At 37.2% G+C, this 23,306-nt stretch overlaps 4 protein-coding genes across 5 annotated transcripts; 2 read left to right on the top strand and 2 right to left on the bottom strand.

Moving 5' to 3' along the window:
* Window positions 1-2,222: 2,222 nt before the first annotated feature.
* Window positions 2,223-11,445, bottom strand: LOC117570655 (glutamine synthetase 2 cytoplasmic). Of its 2 annotated transcripts, none has more exons than XM_034252439.2 (5): window positions 11,181-11,445; window positions 7,148-7,320; window positions 3,456-3,796; window positions 3,193-3,384; window positions 2,223-3,130 (listed from the first exon to the last, which is right to left on the bottom strand). In XM_034252439.2, exons 1-5 carry the CDS (start codon window positions 11,189-11,191, stop codon window positions 2,738-2,740), a joined length of 1,110 nt encoding a protein of 369 aa, XP_034108330.1. In that variant the 5' UTR covers window positions 11,192-11,445; the 3' UTR covers window positions 2,223-2,737. The 2 variants fall into 2 exon arrangements, with proteins under 2 accessions (XP_034108330.1, XP_034108338.1); XM_034252447.2 differs by lacking the exon at window positions 11,181-11,445 and adding an exon at window positions 7,516-7,654 and having other exon boundaries at window positions 7,148-7,332.
* Window positions 11,446-17,635: 6,190 nt separating this feature from the next.
* LOC117573042 (U4/U6.U5 tri-snRNP-associated protein 2) lies at window positions 17,636-19,906 on the top strand. The gene is made up of 4 exons (XM_034255935.2): window positions 17,636-17,846; window positions 17,927-17,977; window positions 18,047-19,199; window positions 19,550-19,906. The coding sequence occupies exons 1-4, from the start codon at window positions 17,825-17,827 to the stop codon at window positions 19,800-19,802; spliced, it is 1,479 nt and encodes a 492-aa protein (XP_034111826.1). The 5' UTR covers window positions 17,636-17,824; the 3' UTR covers window positions 19,803-19,906.
* A 75-nt stretch (window positions 19,907-19,981) lies between these two features.
* LOC117573058 (GRB10-interacting GYF protein 2) lies at window positions 19,982-20,681 on the top strand. Its single transcript, XM_034255936.2, has 2 exons — window positions 19,982-20,196; window positions 20,262-20,681. The coding sequence occupies exons 1-2, from the start codon at window positions 20,050-20,052 to the stop codon at window positions 20,679-20,681; spliced, it is 567 nt and encodes a 188-aa protein (XP_034111827.1). The 5' UTR covers window positions 19,982-20,049.
* Window positions 20,682-20,704: 23 nt separating this feature from the next.
* Window positions 20,705-22,860, bottom strand: LOC117573026 (uncharacterized). Its single transcript, XM_034255934.2, has 2 exons — window positions 21,445-22,860; window positions 20,705-21,386 (listed from the first exon to the last, which is right to left on the bottom strand). The coding sequence occupies exons 1-2, from the start codon at window positions 22,726-22,728 to the stop codon at window positions 21,078-21,080; spliced, it is 1,593 nt and encodes a 530-aa protein (XP_034111825.1). The 5' UTR covers window positions 22,729-22,860; the 3' UTR covers window positions 20,705-21,077.
* Between the last annotated feature and the right edge of the window lie 446 nt (window positions 22,861-23,306).

The following is a 23,306-nucleotide window of genomic DNA, read 5'->3' on the forward strand; positions in this document are numbered from 1 at the left end:
ACAACAAGAAAGATAATTATAATTATATAAAGTATAAAAAGAAGAAGCGTTGTATGTACATTTTAGGTTGAGATGTTTTCCAAGTGCAATAATTCAATTTAATTCTCTTAATTATTATCGCTATATACAAATATATATTTTTTTTGCATTAGTTTCTAAGCATTGTTTTTAGTTTTTTTTTACGTTTTCATATCTGTTTGTTACAATCTGTAAAAAAATGCAAGAATAAGAATGAAACTAAAGTCATACCGCATATATATTCTTATGCAGCAAACGCGCTTCCACAACTAAGTGAACGAACGGAAAAAACACTGAAATCCAATGGATAAATCGTAAATCGTAATCTTTTATTTTGCACTGCACATGACAAGACCATATATACATACATACATACATATACATATGTAGTAAATACTTCTGCACAATAGAATACAATGCATAGTTTTAAGTCAATCGAATGTGTCTCAAATCTCGATGTATCAGTTATGCAGAGATCCACATACAGACGCCTCCTAAACATTGCATAAAAATAGAGAGACAGAGAGAGTTATAGAGTGAAGAAAGTCAATTCCTTGTAACACAATTTTGCAATAGCTTCCAAATTTTTGTACTAAATTAGAGATCGCATTTTATATATTGTAGAGAATTCCCTTTCCAATGAAGATGTGCGTCAGTATTAACGCGTGAAATGTGTTCCAAATAAAATATCGCAAAATATTCCATTCAAAGATTTGCTTCCGATGACTTCGAAGCGCACATTCCCACAATGAAATCCAACGACATTCACAAAACAAAGTTCCTTCTCTTTCGCGCGCACTCTTCTCTCTCACTCTTTTACTCTTACTTTAAAGTGCAGAGTGCAATATTTTAGTGAATTTCGTATGTGGCATCAACAATTCGCAAAAGAGAGCAAACATTGTGTATTAATAATGGCGCACAAACATCATATTGAGTTTTTATTTGCATTGACACAAAGGAATTTACATCAACCGAAATAAATAGTTAATAATGGACAAACATATCTCTGTAAAGCACTTAACTACCATATGTACTTATATGTATATGTACGATACGATATTTGAATAAACAGCGTTCGCAATCGCAAACTTCATTAAAAGCCTCAGTTGGATTTGTGAAGTGTCTTTTGATTAATCACTTACGGAAATTTCCACAAAAACAAAAGAAAGAAAACAAAATCATCATCGGGTTCATTAACAATTTGTGTTGTTTATTGTTAATTGCAAAATTGCTGTAATGACAGTGCATATAATTTGTGCATATGGTATACTGAAAATACAAAAATATACATAATATAATATAATACGATATTTAAATGAATTCGACTTCCAACAACAACTTTATATTAATTTGTATTGATTTACAATTATTGCCTTGTTTTCTCATTTTATGTTTGTTGATGATTTTTTACCTTGTTTATTGTTACTTGACATACAACTACACACACACACACACACAACAAATACACTGAGAATATTATCTATGTAAGAATTGACAATTTTGAAAAGTTTGTTTCACACTCTACAAATGAACATGATAATTACATTTGTAGCAAATACTATTGAACTATTGTGTTGTAATTGTTCCAAAATTTATATAAACGATAAAGCCCAAATAAAGTTGAAGACACACGTAGTACTCGTATACATAAAATACAAACAATACAACAATACATACAAATGCCATTATGGTGTTAATAACTAAACTAATCAAACAATTTTCGTGGACCGTTGTTTAAAAGCAACAAGCAAACAACACTTCGATTCAACACAATTTACAACAAGGCTCCGGCCAGCAAATTAACAAAGAAAAGAAAAAAACAAAACACAACAAAAAAAAAGAATGAAAAATATTGAATGCAAAATGCAAATGATTCATATACATTTTAGTATAAATAAATCACAAGGATATATACATACATACGAGTAAATAAAAATTGTAGAAAAAAAAATCAAATCGAAAATGTCGTTTATTTATTTTAATTTTCCAGCGATCTTTTGCTATCGATTTATCGATTACTAAATGGATTCGTACGTTAAAAGTCATTGACCGCTAGATGGCGCTACTTGCTGATTGCAGAACTTTGCGTTTATTCAAAAATTAAATTAACACTAAGGTTCGTTACATCGTTAGATGCATTATTTATGCATTTCTACTGCCGAGGACTTTGTTCCCGTTGCTTAAATAAAAAACACAGTTCCGTATTAATTTTTTTTTGAGTGCATTTACTTATCTAAAGAGTATAGTATATAATATATAGATTTATGTATGTATTTTAGGCATAAATGTAGTTAAATAATATCATTAATAATTATGGTTGTTTCTTCTTTCTCTGTTACATTTTGGTGTTCACATTTATATCGTATATTGTTAGGATTTTGGTGGGTGTATGTGATATGATTTGATCGAGTAATTCATCTCTGCATCTTGATAAAGATAAACCTACGCTCAAGGTGTTTCGTTAATATAACTATAACCTAACAACAATGCTCAACAATAACAAAAAAAAAAAAAAAAAAAAAATACATGACATCATTTAAGAGCTGCTTAAGGATCGAGAGAAAAGAAGTTATACTACGTTGAATTATACTCGTTTGTTTGTTTCTTTTTTTTTTGTTTTGTTTTGGGGCCTACATCTAGTTTTCCGAGTCCGGGTCCGGTTCAAGTGACAGAATGATGGAATTCTAATAATTCGTGTAATTCGATGTTTCTTGTTCTCTTATTCATCGAGGCAAATGGTGCGCAAGATTGCCTCGACCACCGAATAGGGATCACAATTGGAGCTGGGTCGGCGATCCTCAAAGTAACCCTTGCCATCATCATTGACGCCGCGTGGAATACGTATGCTGCAGCCACGATTTGCCACACCGGCGCTGAAGTCATTGATCGAGCTCGTCTCGTGCTTGCCGGTGAGACGACGCGCATTGTCCTGACCCTCCTTGGGATCGTAGGCGCGAATGTGACGCTCGTGGCACTTGGAGAGCTTGGCCACCGCCTTCTCGATCTCCCGAATGCCGCCATCCTCACGCATCACCTTCGTCGACACATTGGTGTGAGCGCCAGCACCGTTCCAATCACCAGGCATGGGCTTGGGATCCAAAGTGGCGACAATCTGTAAGCGAGCGTTTAATATGAAACCCTTGTGGCAAGTATTTCAGATGAGGTGAAACTTACGCCAAACTCTTCAGCGATGCGGTGCAAGAGGAAGCGAGCCATCCACAAGTCATCGCCAATGGAGATGCCCAGGCAGGGACCCACCTGGAATTCCCATTGGGCTGGCATCACCTCGGCATTGGTGCCGGACACCTTGACGCCAGCATAGAGACAAGCGCGATAATGCGCATCGACAATGTCACGAGCATAAACCTACAAGAAATAACGATGATAATAAGTTCATTCTGGGACTTGAAAGGGATTATGGATTATGGTAAACATACCTTATTGGCACCAACGCCGCAGTAGTAGGGACCCTGGGGACCGGGGAAACCGTTCTTGGGCCAGCCTAATGGATGGCCATCAAAGTCGAGGAATGTGTACTCCTGCTCAATGCCGAACCAGGGCTGCTCATCGATACACTTGTTGACCACCTCGAGACAGGACTTGCGCTTGTTTGTGGCACTTGGAGTGCCATCGAACTTGTACGTGTCGCACATGACGAGAATGTTGTTGCCGCGACGGAAGGGATCCTTGTAGATGGCCACTGGATACAGATAGGTGTCCGAGTTCGAGCCCTCCGCCTGATAGCACGAGCTGCCATCGTAGTTCCAAATGGGCAACTCTGAAGTGAATAACAAATATATACAAAATGAATAATTGACAGTTGAAACTTAGGAACTATCTTAAACGAATTATCATATATACTACTTTTCACCAAAGTTCGTGGTAAGAAGAAACCTAATTTTTAATTCTGTATTAAAATTGAGACATAGCTTTCTAATTTTAATTGAACAAACTCTTTTGCCATCATAATATGTATATTCAAATTTTATCTTGTATTCAAATTATCATCAAAGGCTGATAAGTAAAAAAAAGTAACTGCTGTGAAAATGCAGATTCTGATTTTCTAAATACAAAACAAGTAAGAAAGGTACAATGAAGAGTATATATTGAAAAAACTATAGAATATACCGAATGCTATGTTTGCTATATCAATATAATATTACATTCAGAATATACCATAGATAACACAAACTATATGCCGAATTATCAACTAAGGCTAAGTCCTGAGGGACATGGCTATATCGCCTCGGCTGTTGATGCTAATCAAGAATATACATATATACTTGAATGATTCGGAGATGCCTCTTTTTGCATGTTACATAGATTTGCTATAGGCACATAATTAAAACATATATATGTATATAAAAAAAAACAAGTTTAATAGTCTTTAACTTTTATAGTCTCTGCGATTAAGTCATTAAAACAGGCGGACAGACAGGCAGACAGATTTTAATTGCAATTGTTTTTCATATAACATTTTCTAAAGAATTTCTTATCTGTAACGATGTATTTTACATAATTTATGATCCCTGATCTAGACCTTCATGACCATGACCTAGAAAATTGTGTGATTTACTTGAGATGACGATGATCTAACTGTCTGTCGGTCGGCATAATCTGTGGCCATCTGTTGGCCTCGTTTGTCAGTTAGTCGGTCAATTTGCACTCGAAATGCGATAGCTCTAATTAATTAGTGGTAATTGGTTTCCGTTTTCAGTTTTCAGTTTTCAGTTGCACTCGCGTCAGTTTCACGCCTCAGAGCATCAGCTGAGCAAGTGATATTTCCTGTCTTCCAGTCATTCATGCCATATATTGCATATATGTATATAACAAATATATCTAAATATATAAAGTATATATATATATAATTGCATAGCTCGTGTTGAATATGCAAATGACTGAAATTAGTTATTGCGCATTTATGCATTTAAATTTCGCGACCGCAACACAACAATTGCAACTGGTAAGCGAGTGAATCGAACCCAACCCAAGCCTCAACCCAACGACAGATCTCATAGATCATCATATCATCATCATGATATGGTGACAACTTGTCGAGCTGCTGTGCAACTTGTGATGCATTTTAATAGTGTGGCACAAACAAATTCCCGCCTTCGCATCAACTTTCTCCAAAGAAACGTATTTTAATACCCGCTACCTGTCGCATAGAAGGGTATTATAGCTTTGCATCTAGCAGCAGACATTGCCAACCTCATAAAGTGTATATACTCTCAAGTCCTTCTGTCTGTCTTTCTATTTGTTTGTCCGTCTGTCTGCATGAAACATTGGATTTCAGAGTCTATATGATAAGGAGATAATAGTATATTGATATACCATATATAGTCCGTGGTATATTTTAGAATTTTTCAAGAATATTTAATAGGTATTTTTAAAAAGGTGTATTTTGAATGTAATAGTAGTATATTGATATACCATATATAGCCGTGGTATATTTTAGAATTTTATAGAATATTTAATAGGTATTTTTAAGAATGTGTATTTTGAATGTAATAGTATATTGATATACCATATATAGCCGTGGTATATTTTAGAATTTTTCAAGAATATTTAATAGGTATTTTTAAAATGTATTATAAATGTAATAGTATATTTATATACCATATATAGCCCTCGGTATATAGGTATTTTAAGAAGAATACCGCACTTTAAAGCTTTAATTTAAAATGGGTAGCGGTATTTCACAGTCAAGCAGCTTTCTTCCTAGCTTTCTTACTTGTTTTTGCTACGTCGACGTTTACCTTGAGCTTGCGTTTTCATTTACAATATGTAAGTCGTAGCTACAGAGTTCTACTGCCAAGGATTTGTTGGCTAGCAAATTGACAATCGATGGTAGTAATTGCTTGAATTAAGCTGAATGCAATTGCAATTGCATTTGCGAGCCTTTAATGGTATTTGCATTATTCATCATACGTTTGCAATTTGTGCTGCAATGTCGAATTGAATTGAACAAAAAACAGGTTGTAAGTGGGAACTTGGAAATCAAGTTCAATAGCCAGTTGCTTCAGCAGTTTTTCCCCCAGGCACGCGTCTGCTGCGTGTGATAGCGATTCACATCGCAGATATTACGCATACGCCATGGTGTGCGGCATGCGCGAATTCGTTTGTGCCTTTTGTTTGTTGTTCTTGTTGTTGTTGTTGTTGTTGAGTGCATGAAACGTGTTGACACTTTTCACACCTATCTATATAGCTTTCTAGTATCTATCTAACTGTCTGTCCGTCTGTCTGTCTGTCTGTCTGTCTGCATCTGGAGCAGAGTGTGTGAACATTGAGTGTTCGGTATCTAGGTATCTAGTCTATATAGACTATGTATAAAAATGTATATATGTACATCTGCAGCTGGCAACCAGCTGCCTCGATTGCTCAGTTGCGTTATCAAGCGAGATGCTTAATTAGTAATTGTGCGCATTAAGTCATTTTTCATGGCAACACAAATGCTATGCAATCTTTATTTTTTTGCATTCAGCTAGGAAAACATTTTGATGCACTAGTCCGTTCTTCTTTCTCTGACACTTCCGAGTTGAGTTGATGTTGATGTTGATGTTGCTCAATGCAATTGGCATTCGCATTCGCATTCGCATTTGCCAATCAAGCTGTCAAAAGTGAGTGCTATAATCTAGACGCTCGTCGCTTTGTTGCCAATAACATTACGCATCCGCCGCGTTGTCCAAATGCGCGCATAATCTGCTTTTATCACTGCACACGTGCAACGAGTTCAATTGCGATCATATGTTATATACTAAGTGCGTTCGTTGTGTGTGTCGCAAATCGAACTGCGAGTGCTAGGCAAACTCATTAAAACCTAATCAATTAGCTGACCGCTTTCACAACTTATCGCATTATCAGACGCAGGCAGCGCATTGAACAAAAAGCACAACAACAACAACAAAGAAAAACTGAAAAAAATGAAAAAATGAAATAAAATTCCCAGACCCTAATAACCCGACGAGCTCTTGCTTTTATACTTTTTTGCTTTGTGACGTTTGCCGTCTGTCTGGCAGCTTCCTTGGCTTCCTCTGATTAGATTATTGGGGAATGGAACCGAGCCGAAGGTCGCCAATAATTGTGCGTATTTTTTTTTTTGAATATGTGAGTGTCGTATTGTACTTACCCTTTGGGCTTGAGGGTATAAAGTCAAGGGTGCGATCCTTGCAGCGCAGATCCTCGCCGGTGCCATCGATCCACACGTATGTCGCCTGGACGATGTTCTCCTCCAGGGGCAGCGCTAGATAGCGATCCAAGATCGTCTTATTGATGCGCGCATTGGGCGAGTCTTCCAAAATTCTAGCAGACATACTAATGTGATTAAATGCAACGACGACGAAGACGAAGACGACGACAACGAAGAGACGTTCGGCGAAAGTGAATGAATTTGAATGAATGAACACCAAAAATAAAATGTAGATGAAAATGAAAAATGAGAAAAATAAACTATTAGTTTTATTCCTGCTGCACTTTTTAGCTGAGCACAATTCACACCTGTTTTTTGCTTTGTTGCCTTTTTGGGGATATGTTTTCGTTTGATTTGGTTTTCTGTATTTGGAATGTAATTCGTTGGTTTTGGGTTTTATTTGTTGTGCGCGCGGAACCGTTACTGGAACACGACTAAGCTGGAATGCTTTATTCCAACTCAATTTATAACGACAAACTAAAATTTCGCCCCCTTCAAACAAAAACAAAAAAAAAAAAAATGAATAAATGAAAACAGCAGCAGCCACAGCCGCAGCCACAAGCAGCAGCAGCAACAACAATTGTTGTTATTGTTGTTGCTGTTACTGACTGCTACTATTACTCGTATTTACAACAAACTAAGCAAGAACATCGCATAACAATAACAAAAGCATTTGCGACGTCGACGGCGACTGCGACGCCAGCGTTTCGCAGCGTTTGTCAGCGTCGTTGCTTCCGCCTTTGACGTCGCTGCCGCTGCCTCTGCCGCAGTCGCAGTCGCTGTCGACAAAGCCTCTGCTCTGGCGCATGCGCCTCGCTGTATTTCATTCTATTACTGCTGTTGCTGTTGCTGCTTCTTCTTCTTCTGTTTCTGCTGTTGCTGCTGCTGCTGCTGCATGATCGGCAGCTAGCAGCAAAAGTCCCGGTTCCGGCTAGAGGTGAGCACGTCTCGCTGACATTGCGAATGCGATTACAAGAAACAAAAAACAAAAAGAAAACAAGAAAACAGTAACCAGTAAGCAGTAAGCAGCCCGGCATGCGATTATCGTAGACGATAAAGAGTAGTAGCTGCTCTAGAAATGCGTAGACGCATATTATTTCAGTCATGAATTACAAAGAAACAAGAGCATATCCCATAAGAGATAATTACCTTACCAATTTGCGCAAACGATATTCAGCATAGAGACCTCATTATTCGCTGCACTTCAGAAACGATATTCGCATATTCATTTGTGCAATATCGTATGCGATACAAGTGCAACTTTCGCTGCACATACGATATTAGAGTATTCTTTAGTGTAATACCGTAACGATACAAGTGTATCTTTTACTGCACTTCATATACGATATTCGCATATATATATACATGTATATGTATATATCGTACACCCTATTAAAGCAAATATTAAGTATAACCTCTCATTTCTCACTCACATACGATATTCGCATATTCATTTGTGCAATATCGTATTCGATACAAGTGCAACTTTCGCTGCACATACGATATTAGAGTATTCTTTAGTACACTACCGTAACGATCCAAGTGTATCTTTTACTGCACTTCATATACGATATTCGCATATATATGTATATACATGTATATGTATATATCGTAAACTATATTAAAGCAAACATTAAGTATAACCTCTCACTATGCGTTGCAGTTCACATACGATATTCGCAAATTCATTGGTGCAATATCGTATTCGATACAAGTGCAACTTTCGATGCACTTCACCTACGATATTCGCATAGCTCACTATCGTTTAAGATACTAGTAAAGTAATTATTTTCAAAATTTAACATTTACTTTTAAGCTGCGCAATTGTATCTTTAAATGCAAATAAAAAATCGAATGTTTCTACAGTTAATCGAATAAATTAAGAAAATACTGTTATATTAATACAGGCAGATACTTTCGGTGATAATTGAATGCTTGAATCACTTTCAGTAATAATTGAATGGTTGAACTCTACAAATATTTATTTATTTACTTAATTTTTTATCAAGTCTGGTTTTCCAGACTAATAATAATTTCAATTTATTTTACGAAGCTTGAACTATTGAAAAACCAACACACAACAGAAATTGTTTGTATATTAATTACGACCTTGTGTGCAAATTAAACGTGTTTCCATTGCCCTCCCATTAATTGCATGTAAATGAATTCAAAGACAAGCGCGAAACCTTATGAGAAATTGTTAGTAATATTTCAATCTCAATAGATCTACATGGATATTGATCCTTAGTAGAGTGTCACGCATATTGAAATATTGTTTTATTGACTGTGGTTCGACGCTCGAAAGTATGCTATGCACTTTGGTTGAGCATAATCAAAGTTGAATTAATTTCAGATTTTTATGCGATTACTTTTCATTCAGTTATCGCCATTAGCGAGCGTTATTTATGAAGTTCACTCGCATCGGAGGGCGTGCGTTATAGTCACATCACTAAATGCCCGATGCCGGGCATAGATTAAAGCACAACGTCAACGTTTCTGCCTCTGCTTTTGTTGTTTTTGTTTTCAGTTTGATATTCAACGTCATCGCAATCGGCTCTCCGATTGTCGTTAGAAATACATTGTACTGCAGTGTGCAGTGTGTGTGTGTGTGTGTGTGTGTGTGTGTCAGCTCTCAAGTTCGATTTGCATTACAGTGAGTCCCCCAGCCGAGAGAGTCGAGAAAATACTAGAAAATTAAATCCACCTACTCACTATTCCAGCCAGTTATCGTTATTTAATTAGAGCTGCTCGCGTGCCTTGCCTCATGTGCATGCACATCTGTCGTGTCTGACACATTTGAAAAATAAAAGTCACATGAGGAAATACTAATACCTAATACTACTCTCAGGCTTACAAAGCGAGTATAATTTTAAGCAGGCAAATGCAAGGACTAACGCAGTAGCTAATATTAAGTATACGTCGGGGTAATAAAAGCGGAAATACATTTTATTCTCACTTTTACAACTAATACTAACTTTGAGTTGCGTCTCCGAAGGTTTTCTATTTCTATTCACTTTTGCAGTGAAATATTACAAGCATGAGCAAATTTATTTTACATTGAATATAATATTATATACAATTAGTTATGCAAGATTATAAAAAAGTAAATGTTTTACTTCGAATTTTGTAAAAGACACAGCGCATACTTGAAACTGCCTAACAATAATATTGAACACATAAATAGTAAATAAATATATGTACTTAAATTTAAAAATATTGAGTATACAAAATGCTGGTAAAATGTTTTGTTCAGAATTGGAATTTAAAAGTAATTTTTAAGTATACTTTCAGGCTAGTAAAACATTTAACCTTTCTAAATAATTCGAATAATAATATAGAAAATATAAATATTAACTAAATATACTAAAATGCAAAAAAGAAAATTAATATTCGAAACATGTTTCAAATTTCAAAAAAAGAAGGAAGAAAAAGTAATTTTTGATAATATTTTCAGGCTAGTAAAATGTTTTAAATTACTGAAAAATTCGAAAGCCGCTCGAGAAACCAAAACGAAATAAATAAAATAAAAACAAACTCACAAATAAATGAAATACGCATAAGTAAACTGAAAAAAGTAACTCATAAAAATTGTTTAATAAACTAGTTAATTAAAATATCATTATTATTATTATTGGGGAAAATGAAATAGAAAACATTCGCGTGTGCTTGTGTGAATAAATATATTTCGAAGGCCTAAACATAAATCACTCGATTTACAATTTGTCAAGCGGAAATTTAATCGTTACATGTTCAGATCTAAATGCTTAATCTATGCAAATCGTTAAAATTAAGTTTAAAACAACAAGTTTGTGTCAGCTTAAGGCAGTTAGTATGCTATAAATGAAATGTATTTGGGTTGATGATTTATTTCAGTTTGAGTATGAGTGACTTTGATGAGCGATATCGAATTCATGGTTTGTTTTTTTTTTTTTTGCCATTTTAAGAATTGTTTCCAATAAAAAAAAGCACTTACGATGAATGCATGTTGCATAAACTTTTTGTGTGCGTAAATTGACGTGTGTAGGTTTAGTTTTCTTATCTCACGGCCGTAATTAACTTAACCGAGAACTGAAATTTAGGTTTTTTGTTGGTTTTTTGAAAGGTAGTGGACTAAAAACACGCGCGCAGAAAATAAAATGAACCGTGCCGCAAATTTGATTGCGATCTTGACGATCAATAGATTATACTCTGTATATAGGCCGGGTCTAGTAGAATGTTCGGTCTGCGCACGAGATTGAGATTTGATTTGGTTGATAGAGTTGACGGACTGCGCACTTGCAGCCGCGATTGATCAGCTTTTATACGAGTACGAGTTGCGAGAGTTGGGGTCTGGTTTGCTCGACTTCAGACATGGTCAACAAACAGATGTTGCTGTTCCTATTGTTGTTGTGCGTGTGTGTGCGTGTGTGTGCATGTGTGGAGGTGCGATGTGAGGTGCTTGATTAGTTTTTATGGCATCTATACAAAACCAAAACCAAAAAAAAAAAAAAAACACGTAAAATGTAGCAACAACAATGGCCATGCAGCAAAGACGTACGACGTACTCCAATGTGCTAATTACCCTTTCAAGATTCTCACACTTTCGAGTTGACGTCGCCGATTGCCAACTAATTGCATACCAGTCTACTTCACACATACACACACATACACACACACACTAAGCATACACTCACAGACATTGAGTTAACATTGGGTCAGTTCTCCCACATCGCACATTTCCGCCGCCGACGCAGCAGCTCAATTATCCTTTTCGATTAGCTTATCAGCTGTTGGGAATGATGTAAACACACAAACACAAAAAAAAGCTTAAACCAGAAACTTGATCAAAAATCCAGTCTCAAGTTCAAACACAACCCCATTTGTCTTTCCCCCGCTTGACACATCGCAATATTAATCATACGCAACGTAGACGGTTCATCGTACAAGTTCAAAACATAAACAATGTATTTGGACAGCGTTACAACTTCGAACTGGACTGGAACATTCAACCACGTACATAGTATAACATTAATAATATTATGCGCCAGCCGATCTAAAAATAAACGCAAATAAAAGCGAGCCAGACGAGCGAACAAACGTGCAAAATGGAAATACTTAATTTGATTTCAACACTTAATGAACAATTAACATATAAACATTTGCTCAAAACAAACCTATGCACTGCGCAAAAATATTTTATAGTTGTAACTTGAAAGCCAAAATGGTAAGAAATCAAGCGGAGACTTGATTTCCCGCTTCCGTATTTGATGTGGCTTGAAATCAATTGAAATTTCTATTTCTACTTAGTGGAATTTATTGACGGATTTTACATTTAAATTTTAATTTCAAATTAGGAATTAGGAAAAATTATAATATGGAAATATATAGCTTAAAAACTTGATTCAAGAAATCTATAATGAATATTACATTTTTGTTTGATTTGCTAATTTCAGATTCTATTTATCATTATTTCTAATTTCCGAATTGAAAAGTAATTGTTAAATGCTATATATGAGTTGTAATAAATGTCAAAAAAAATAATAATAAACACTCTACTTATTTAATATTTATTATAAAAAAAACACAATGTTTTTGTACTAGCTATGTATTTAAAATAAGAAAGAATTTTAGTAGTTTACGATCACATAAAAAATTTAAAAATTATTTAAGAACTACGACTCTTTGGCTTGCAATCTGGCATATTTTGAATTTAATACCAAATATAGCCTTTGGTATATTTTATTATTTTTGTGGTATATTCATTAAAGAATAATACCGCACTGTTTTGCCTTTATTCAAAATGGGTAGCGAGTAGCTCTTAATCGAGCACACTCGACTGTAACTTTCTTACTTGGTTTTTTTTTGTGTATTTCCTAAGATATTTTATATGGTTTATATTTATTGTTATTACTTAATTTTGAATTGCGAAACGATTGTTAAACTCTTAAGAAAAACACTCTTAGTATTTAATATTTATTTTAATAGATACATTGTTTTTTAAAATATGTAAAAAATCGTTGTACATTAATTATTTTGTTATACAACAAAATACTTAATTGGCTTAAGAATAAATACTTTATAAATTGAATTTTTAATTTAAAAATGAATTGTTAAATTGCGTTAAATGCATTTAAAGTAAAAAGAAAAATACTTCAAATATTGAATATTTATTTGAATAACGAAAATGTAAGTATGTATTTAAAATAACAAACTATTTTAGTATTTAAATTATTTTGTAATACAATAAAATGGTTAATTTTCTATAGATTATAATGAGAGTCTGTTTCTTTTGTATATTAAATGCAATTAGTATTGACAATCGCAACAATTTCTATTTGTCGTCTGAAGTAAAGTAAAGCAAATAGAAAGCTACTTAAGATACTAAATATTGTTTGATTTCGCTGAGTGCAGTCGGATATATGGTATATTGTATTTCTATTGATCGATCGCCGGCCGTCGTCCGTCAGCTGTGTGCCTCATTCAGCCTCTTACGTTCCACACTCTCGATCCCCTTTGTTCGTCATCGTCATCGTCGTCGTCTTCGTTTTGGTCGTGTCGTCGTTTTGGTTCACGTGAATCGCGCATGCGTTCGTCGGCATTCATTTGCCTGGCATTTTTACGAGGTATTTTGGGCCCAGAGACATTAAAAACCGAACTCGATCGCTAGCATGGGGTATTGTTAGAGAGGGAGGCAATAAACCTACCAACCAACGAACCTGCTCGCTTGCTTCGTCGCAAACTTTGATCTCAGATAGCGCTTAAGTCACTTAATGCGTAATTCAGCGCACAGAATTGTCGAAAAAAGTGTCGTAGATAAAAAAAACCGAAATACAATTACATAGAATGCAACAATAATAAAGACGCGTGTCGGCCCCTGGACTTGGTTAGCTAAGAGCTAACAGCTAACAACTAACAGCTAAGAGCTAGAGAGATTGGCCGGATTGGGTGAACGTTTGGACTGCCATTTGATAAGCACACAAGTGCGCAAAAAAAAAAAAAAATTGGAATCGAAATGTTATAACATCGTCGTACACATATATGATTACATACGCATGTTAAGTAGGTGAAGGCAGCCGGATTCGTGGTCCCACGCGGCGTATGAATAATTGAGGCAGGCCACATTTGAAGAGCCTGGCGCAGACCGCAGACGGCAGACGGTTTATTGGGGTCTACGTACGGAATTGTATACTATATTGTATGCTCTATACTACATACTATATGATTTACGATCATCGCCCCGCGCTTTCGATTGTTCAACAGCAATTAAAAGCCCCTCAACACACAATTTGCGAATTCACTGAAAAAAAAAAACAACACTAACAACAAAATGAATTGAAGAGAATAAAACAACAACATCAGCAACGAAATACAAGCAAATGTTCTAATTATTTATGAACGCTTAATTGATATTCATCAAATGTCAATTTATGACGGAGGCGACAACTAATAATGCGAACGTTATATAATTAATACATATAGTACAACCATATGACTGACTGACTGCCTTTGGCTTTTCTGAGAATAGTACATAGTTATAGAACTTTTCGGAAGATATCATGACCCTGAACTCTAGACACAATTTCCCCTTCTTATCGCGATTGATAATTCTTTTTGTTTTTTGTTTTTTTTTTTTGAGTTTATCTTTTGCTAGACAGAGTGAATCGAAAGCGACGTTTGTTCGATGCTTTGACACTTAGAGGTCTGATTTTTTTGCGGGCATTTGTGAAACGCTTATCGATTTGAATGTCATAATCGTTTTTGATGAAAGTCAATTGAAAGTGGCGCAAATCTTAAGTACGAGTTGTTCAAAAAGTGCGTAATAACTTATGAGATAATCTATGTTTGATGTGCGCAATGCGCATAGTCAAACCAAATGTTAATGACCTCTCTGATCATATTATGAACAGAGCAATACATTTAAATAATTATAATTTGCATTGAGCTAAGTTCCCAAATTTGTTCTCGAGAACTTTAACCTTTTATTTTGTTACACGCATTCTTAACATGAGTATTTATTATTTTTGAGGTCGGGTCTTAGATGGTTTAGTAGACAATCTGATATATTGTGTACTCTAAGGTGTATTTCAAATGTTGTATAATTGATATTCCAATTATACCTTTCGGCATATTTTAAATTAATTTGGTAGTAATATATTTTGAATGTGGCAGTATATTGATATACCAATTACAAACTTTGGTGTATTTTAGTATTTGTTGGTATACTAATTTGACATATTTTAACAATAATACTATATTTTTTTGGCACACACTTACATAATTAGAGTCTTTATGATTCCTGAAGTTATGTAAGAAACAATTTTATATAGCAAAACAAATGTTATAAAGTCGGGTTTTAGCTGGATTGGTAGGCAATCTGATATATTTTTTAATTTATTATGAATATACCAATTACTCCCTTCGGTATATTTTAGTATATGTTGGTATATTTTTAGAATAATATATTTTGACTGTCGCAGTATATCGATATACATATTATATCCTTCTTTTAGTATTTGTTAGTATATTAACTTGGTATATTTTTAGAATATTATCGCACTCGACTGTAACTTTCATAAGTGTAGTATTGAGTATTGCGAACCCGTTTTCTAGACAGAACATTGATAATGAGCTGGGCTAATAAAAAGTATATTTTGAAGGCAGCGACATGCAATTCGGGAAATACGCTTATTAAATGCAATAAAAAGTAAGTAAAAAAAAAAGTATTTTATGTGTGCAATTTATTATTTAATTTCACAGTAGCTTTTTTTTTACTTTTATTTTGTTCGCTCTTTGAGTGCAATTTTCTACCCTAGCGAACTGCAATTTTAAGTAAATCCGTCAAGCAGTCATTGAGTCAGTTAGTCAGCTCATCAAACGGCGGTTACTTTGTATAGTAGTGCGACAGCAAAAATGAAAAAAAGTGGAAATAGAAATGATATAAACGCGACACATTTTATATGCCCCCAATTGGCGCGAACGAGTGAGTATAACTCTATTAAGCAATTTATGCTTTAAACAGTTGAATTGCTTAACTTCTTTATGATGGGTGCTCGCAGTGCTCGCTGTGTGTTAGGGCCCTCCACGCGTACTATATTTATTCTATATAATAAACTTATCTAATACGACTGCGAGTCATGTGTGCATTGTGGTGACAGCACCGACATCATCATGAGTCCCAAATAAATGACTAGAAAAACAATAAAAAAAAACCCCAAATAATCCTCATATGCTCAAGGCCGATTTACTATTGTACAATGGAAAGGCTTGGCTTCGCTTCGGATTTATGTGGATCTCGTGATCTTGCACCCGCATCAATCCTCACAGCTAAAATTTCAATTTGAATTTTTGTTCTTTGCTTTTGGTTGTGTATTTTGTTTATGCATTAAAAACAATGACAGTCATCATCATACGACTTAGTCAATTGGCTACTCGGTTTGCCTCAATTTGTTGTAATTGGATTGCGTGCGACCAGCAGAGCGGGACAGCAGCACTAAGAGAGTGAGATGCCATATTGTGGAGGGCAGGTGCTAGGTAGTTTCAGTGCCAGTGCCAGTGCCAGAGGCTATTGTGTTGTCTCCCCTTTTTGAATCGACCTGCTGCGATTTACTAATAACTACAAAATAGAAAAAATGCTCGCCAATTAGCGTTGATTCAATTTGCAAAACACTAGAATTCTCTCTTTCTTTCTTTGTTTCTCCTTCTCGGTTGTAGGCAGAGACGAGCCCATCAAATCAACAGGGCAATTTAACACTTTACTTGCACAACCCTTTCACTCGTTTTGACCTAGCAAAAACCCTCATCTCATATCATATCTCACTCGATTGTTTGACCTTTGTGGCAAGCAATATTTGCACTTTTCTGTTCTGTTGTTCGTTGACCTGTCTCAAATGTCTAACACATCACTAAGCTCCCATAAACACAACACAACAAAAATGAAAACAAAAACATCTGATCAAATTCGAACGTCAGACTGTGGTTTTAATTAGGTTTTCAAATACGATGCTCGTAATTAAGCGTTCGTAATTGACTCAAATTTGTTAAACACGTCACCTTAGCTAAAACATATGATTTTTTTTACAAATCAACTTTTTTTCGTCAGGTGGTTTGTTCATAGCTAGTATATTTAACTAATCAAATAAGTTAAGCCTTATTATAAAATAATACCAATCAACATTTCATGCGTTGTTTTCAATGTTTTAAACCGATTTAAACAGATTCAGCATTGCTCGGCTTTCATATATTTCATTTTGCCTTATTTATTAATCCTTTAACTAGTAGGAAATCATTTTTCTTTTTGAATGGATTACATAATTAAATTCTGCAATAGTCAATTTTAGGCTCCACTTAATCGTTTGGCACAACAAATGTAATTCCAAATTTAAACGTAACGCCTCTTGAGTATATTGTCGGTTGTTTAAAAAAAAGGTTACCAGATCAACAGAAAAAGTACACAAGCTCTATTGTAATCGATAAATCAAAAAGTAACAATAGTGAGACCGAACTAATGTTGGCATTTGCCGTGTGGTCGAAATGCAGCGTGCGGTCACACTCACAATATAATATAATCGCCGGCAACAACACAAAATAAACACATCTTTGCCCAAATAAATTCGTAAACATTCATATATTGAATAGAAAATGGCGCAAACAGAACCAGAAGGTAATAAATAAAATACAAACTAAACTGAGTATGTGTGACCACAACTAACTAGTTGCTATATTATTTTGTCCTACAAACAGCAAAGCGCGTCAAATTGGAAACGAAACCGAAAACGCTCTTGGAAGACGATGGTGAGCTTAATAAGTAATGAATGCGACTTGTACAACACTTTAAATACATATTATTAATTATCCAAATAGAAACGCCATCGGTGTTCAATCCCAAGTACCGTGTGTGCCCGTATCTGGACACCATCAACCGGAATCTACTCGATTTTGACTTTGAGAAACTCTGCTCCATCTCGCTGACGCGCATAAACGTTTACGCCTGCCTCGTGTGTGGCAAGTACTTCCAGGGGCGTGGCACCAACACACACGCCTACACACACTCGGTGGGCGAGGCGCATCATGTGTTCCTCAATCTGCATACGCTGCGCTTCTACTGTCTGCCCGACAATTATGAAATCATTGATTCATCCCTGGATGACATTAAATACGTGCTGAATCCCACCTTTCTGCGCAATGAGATCAACAAACTGGATCAAATCCAGCCCAAGCATTCACGCACAGTTGATGGTGTACTCTATTTGCCCGGTGTCGTGGGCCTAAACAACATCAAAGCAAATGACTACTGCAATGTGGTGCTTCATGCCTTGTCCCATGTGAGTCCGTTGCGGGATTACTTTCTCCGAGAGCAGAGCTATGCTAGCATTAAGCGACCACCGGGCGATTCCATGTTCACGTTGGTGCAACGTTTTGGAGAACTAATGCGAAAGATGTGGAATCCTCGCAATTTCAAGGCGCACGTTTCGCCCCATGAAATGCTCCAAGCAGTCGTGCTGTGGTCAAGCAAACGTTTCCAGATCACCGAACAGGGAGATCCCATTGATTTCCTCTCGTGGTTTCTGAACACACTGCACCGTGCACTCAAGGGCAACAAGCAGCCGAACTCGTCAATTTTGTACAAGATCTTCTTGGGTGAAATGAAGATCTATACACGGAAAATTCCGCCCGTCGAATTGGATGATGCAGCCAAGCAGCAGTTGCTCGCCACAGATGAGTACAAGCATCAGGTGGAACACACAAATTTCATTTATCTAACCTGCGATTTGCCGCCGCCGCCGCTGTTTACGGACGAATTCCGGGAGAACATCATACCGCAGGTGAATCTCTATCAGCTGCTGGGCAAATTCAATGGCAGCGCCGAGAAAGAGTACAAAACATATAAGGATAATTTTATGAAGCGTTTCGAGATCACACGACTGCCACAATTTATCATATTGTACATCAAACGCTTCACCAAGAACACATTCTTTCTGGAGAAGAATCCGACCATTGTCAACTTTCCAATCAAGTGAGTAGAGCAATTTAAAAAAATTATGAATTTACATCACACAATTCGCACGAAATGAATTTCACCAAAATTATTATTTTTTTAAGTTAGTTATTTAAAATCACTTGAAGTAAAGCATTCAACATTTCAATGTAATAATATCTACATAGTTTTTATAACATATAAAACTTGTTAACGATTTCAAATTGTATATACAAATTTGTCTAAGATCGGTGTTTAGGGAGACTCAAACCATAGAATGTATTTCAACCAATGCGTATCACAGACTCAAATCATTTGTAGCTTTTAAAAACAATTACGTCAAAACTTAAAGCCATCATCTTTATTTCTTTGCTCTTGATCCTTGACAGAAATGTGGACTTTGGCGACATACTGGGCATGAAGCAGCGCGACAAATCGCTCAACGACACCAAATACAATCTGGTTGCGAACATTGTGCACGACGGCGACCCCAAGAAGGGCACCTATCGTGTCCACATTCTGCACAAGGCGAATGGGCAATGGTACGAGATGCAGGATCTGCATGTTACAGAAATTTTGCCACAGATGATTACGCTAACCGAGTCCTACATACAGATCTATGAGCGCAGTGCGGATCCCTAATCTTAATTACAATCTATGTAGTATATACTATATGTATATAGTTATAGTAATTTCATATTTGTATAAAAATTATATAAAGCAACATTTTCGGTTTGTCATTCAACCACAAATGATTGTCAGCTGTTTTCTTTCTAGTGGAGTTCTTTCGACGCATGCGTCGTGTCCCAGTTTTTGTGCATTAAGAGTTGGCTCATTCAACAAAAATCGATGGCTCTTGATTAGCGCAGACAACAAACGAGAACGCGACATGGCCGAGCACAGCACAAGCTACGAGCAGGAATGTCAGCGTGCTGAATTGCTGGGCATCCAGCCGCCAGATCAAGCTGAGTTTGAGCGACTTCGCAGCGAACGCATCGAACAGCAGCTGGCCGAGCAGGAGGCAGCCGAGGCGAATGTAAGTGATGTGCCAACGGATTCCTGATCTTTCTCAACTTCCACTCTCTCTCTATCCCTCTACAGGCCTTGGAACAGCAGGAGGAACAGCTACGTGGCGCTGGTGGCAAACTGGATGAGTTGAATAGCATTCTATCGAGCACACAGCAACGCTTGAATCGCTTCAAGCAGACAGCATGCGGCAGTCTTAGCAACATTTTTGCCCGTGGCGGCAGCTTTAGTGGTGCCAGTGGCACTGCCGGCTCCATGGACATACCTGGAAGTAGCCAGGAAGAAGAGCAGCAGCAGCAGCAGCAGCCGCCAGTGCAACGGCAGCCACAGCCAATGGCACCGCCAACGGCGGCCCAAGTGAGCGCCGCAAAGGCAGCGCAACAAAAACGCATGGATGGACAGTTAGACAAGTTGGATGCGTTAATCAATAAGGCAGATAATGCCCAACTGGCGATGAGTGAGCAGACTAAGCAGATGCGTCGCATGGCCAAGTGAATCCATAAAAAGAGGCGAACTGCTTTTCTGGGTGGGTAACTTAATGGAAGCGATTCGTCTTTATTTTGTTTTGTATTTTTTTTGTTTTTTGTTGAACACATGCGTTGCCCTTAATCACAAAAATTAAACATAAGTCGATAGATTTGAAATCACAAAATCTGCTAAGTGTTTCTATACCAAATCTATATATATAGATATATATATATACAAATCTATAAGTACTTTGTTTCGAATTAATACTTGTTACTAAATATTATTCAAATTCCAATCTAAAAACAAAATATTAAAGTTACATATTCCAAAACAAAAATTAAAATCAAACAGAAACAATAAACAACGAAACAAAAAATAGGCGAATTCATTTCTTGAAATTACAAAGCTGATTTTTACATGTAGCTAATGTTTGCCGCTGTCCTCCTCGCAAGGATCTGGCGGCATTGTGGGACTGGGACATGGACTCGACTTTGACTGCCGTTGAGTGGGCCAACGCTTCACAAGATTCTTCTCATACGCCATGATGGGTGCGAATTTATGGCGCAATGTTGACTTTGGTTCGCTATCCGTATCCGATTGCTCATCATCGCTGTCATTCTGCTCCTCATCCTCATCATCGTCATTGTCGTCTTCATCCTCATCCAAGCTGGCATCCAGGCCAGCATCAGTCTCATATTCCTCATCCGTCTCCAGTTTCTGTGCGTGCTTTTGCTGCAAATTTTCCAGGTTTAGAAATGCGCTGAGCGAATTAAATGCGTTTGAATATTACCTTTAGATTCAGTGGCTTCGACGGCTGCTCTCTCAACAGCTCCTCTTCCTGCTCCTGCTGCTCCCTCTCGTAAAAGAAGTACGTGAGCAGCAGCTGCTCCTGGGCACAATTGTGTCGCCAGGCCTTTGGTATCAATTGCGAATTGCGTGTCAAGCGCGCCTGCAGCTCTGCAAACAAATACGGCGATATGCTCAGCTTGGGCAGCTCCATCTGCTGCTGTTGCTTTAGCAGCAGCTCTGACTCCGCCTCGCTGCTGTTGTACACACGAAAATAGAGTTTGCAGGCGCGCAAATAGTGCAATTGCTTCTGTGCTACGACAGGAACTTTAGGCAAACGACGCAGCACCGCCAGTTGCCGTTCGAGCACCTGAATTAGCATATAATGCTGACGGCGATCGGGCATGCTAGCCACGAGCAGAGCACGACTGCCGCCGAACTGTGGCACCGATTGCATCCACAGATTGCTGAGCAATCGCAGCATCAGTTGTGACACTGTTGAATGCTGAAACAACTGGCGAGGTACTGCTGATGCTGATGATGACGGTGGTGGTTGCTTCTCCTCCTGGTTGGCGCTGGGCAGCCAACGTAGTGCATCCGCCCACAACTTGGCAGCGGCGCCCTCGAGAATAAGGTGGCCCAGCATACGCATGCAACGCTTGCAATACAGATGATCCGATGAATTGATAACGCTGCGCTGCAGGACGGTAATGTTAAGCACAATGTGATTGAGGCCATAGTACAGATCGGTTGGTCCCGGCACCAGTGTCGGCTGCTGTTGCTGTTGATTGGACGTGTTGCCATGATGATTATGGCAAAAGAATTCGCTGGGATCGATGAGGCCGCTGGGAAATTCACGCAATTTATTGTAGCAACAACTGGCCACCAATTCGTAGTGACAGTTGCTGCAGCGCAACGTCACCGCTATCTGGCGTTCCGCAAAGCTGAGCATCAATGGCATCGGCTTCGGTTCCACTTGCAGATTGCCCGCCTTGTGCACTGCATCGAGATCGATTTGCGTATAGTTAAAACGGAAACTGATATTTTGATTGCTGGCTGTGAACATGGAGATCTGTTGAATATCCATGCCATAGTTGGCATGTCGCATCACCAGCTCACTGGCTGCTTCCGCTTCATCCACATCCACATCTTCCACGATATGCATGTCGTTCTCCTTGATGACGACGCGCGTTTTGTTGCTGTTGCAGAGGTCGTGCTCGAATTGCAAGAACACATGGCCGCTGCATAGATTTGGGCGCAACTCGATGCACACGGCCTTCAGCGGCATCTTTGGCGGCGTCGTCTTTGTCACTTTGGAAACTTATTGATAAAACAGCGCAAAATGATCACAAAATGTTTTGCTATTTTTGATTTGATTGACGCTGCTCTACGGTGCAGCGTGACCGCAAGTTAAATGCATAATTATACCATTGTGGATTGGTAGATTCTGGTATTTTTGAAGTATTTGTCTACAGCCGTATGTAAACATTTGTTTTGTTTTTGTTTTTGTTTTTTTTTTTATAACAAAAATTCTTATTTGTTTGTAATTAAAAATATAATAGCTTTAAGCTTCTTCCATGCAATTGTATTGATATTTAACTTTAAATACACAATTGTTAGATCCTTGCAATATATAAGTTATAATAGAGTATTAAATTAAATAGAATAAATAAACATGTCTACACACAATTTATCATATAATTGTTTATTAATAATCAAACAGAAATCCATTCAAAACGAAAGAAAACAATAACAATTAGGTCAAGGTATCCAGCATTGCTGTTGTCATGGCACCAATTATAAGAGTTTCGTACCACTCAGCTTTGTATGGACTTGCAAAGATGTAAACACAGATGATTGTTTAAA

The sequence above is a fragment of the Drosophila albomicans genome, chromosome X (assembly GCF_009650485.2).
Source record: "Drosophila albomicans strain 15112-1751.03 chromosome X, ASM965048v2, whole genome shotgun sequence".
NCBI lineage: Eukaryota > Metazoa > Arthropoda > Insecta > Diptera > Drosophilidae > Drosophila > Drosophila albomicans.

What these genes read in the sequence shown, in the direction of transcription:
- LOC117573042 (XM_034255935.2), top strand. Translation starts at nt 17,825, where the DNA reads ATGGCGCAAACAGAACCAGAAG. An exon ending in GGCGCAAACAGAACCAGAAG is followed by an intron (nt 17,847 to 17,926) that starts GTAATAAATAAA and finishes TCCTACAAACAG; the next exon opens with CAAAGCGCGTCAAATTGGAA. An exon ending in AACGCTCTTGGAAGACGATG is followed by an intron (nt 17,978 to 18,046) that starts GTGAGCTTAATA and finishes TTATCCAAATAG; the next exon opens with AAACGCCATCGGTGTTCAAT.
- LOC117573058 (XM_034255936.2), top strand. Translation starts at nt 20,050, where the DNA reads ATGGCCGAGCACAGCACAAGCTACGAGCAGGAATGTCAGCGTGCTGAA. An exon ending in AGGAGGCAGCCGAGGCGAAT is followed by an intron (nt 20,197 to 20,261) that starts GTAAGTGATGTG and finishes ATCCCTCTACAG; the next exon opens with GCCTTGGAACAGCAGGAGGA.
- LOC117573026 (XM_034255934.2), bottom strand. Translation starts at nt 22,728, where the DNA reads ATGCCGCTGAAGGCCGTGTGCATCGAGTTGCGCCCAAATCTATGCAGC. An exon ending in CGAAGCCACTGAATCTAAAG is followed by an intron (nt 21,387 to 21,444) that starts GTAATATTCAAA and finishes GAAAATTTGCAG; the next exon opens with CAAAAGCACGCACAGAAACT.
- LOC117570655 (XM_034252439.2), bottom strand. An exon ending in TATACCCTCAAGCCCAAAGG is followed by an intron (nt 3,797 to 7,147) that starts GTAAGTACAATA and finishes TATTCACTTCAG; the next exon opens with AGTTGCCCATTTGGAACTAC. An exon ending in GCATCGCTGAAGAGTTTGGC is followed by an intron (nt 3,131 to 3,192) that starts GTAAGTTTCACC and finishes GCTCGCTTACAG; the next exon opens with ATTGTCGCCACTTTGGATCC.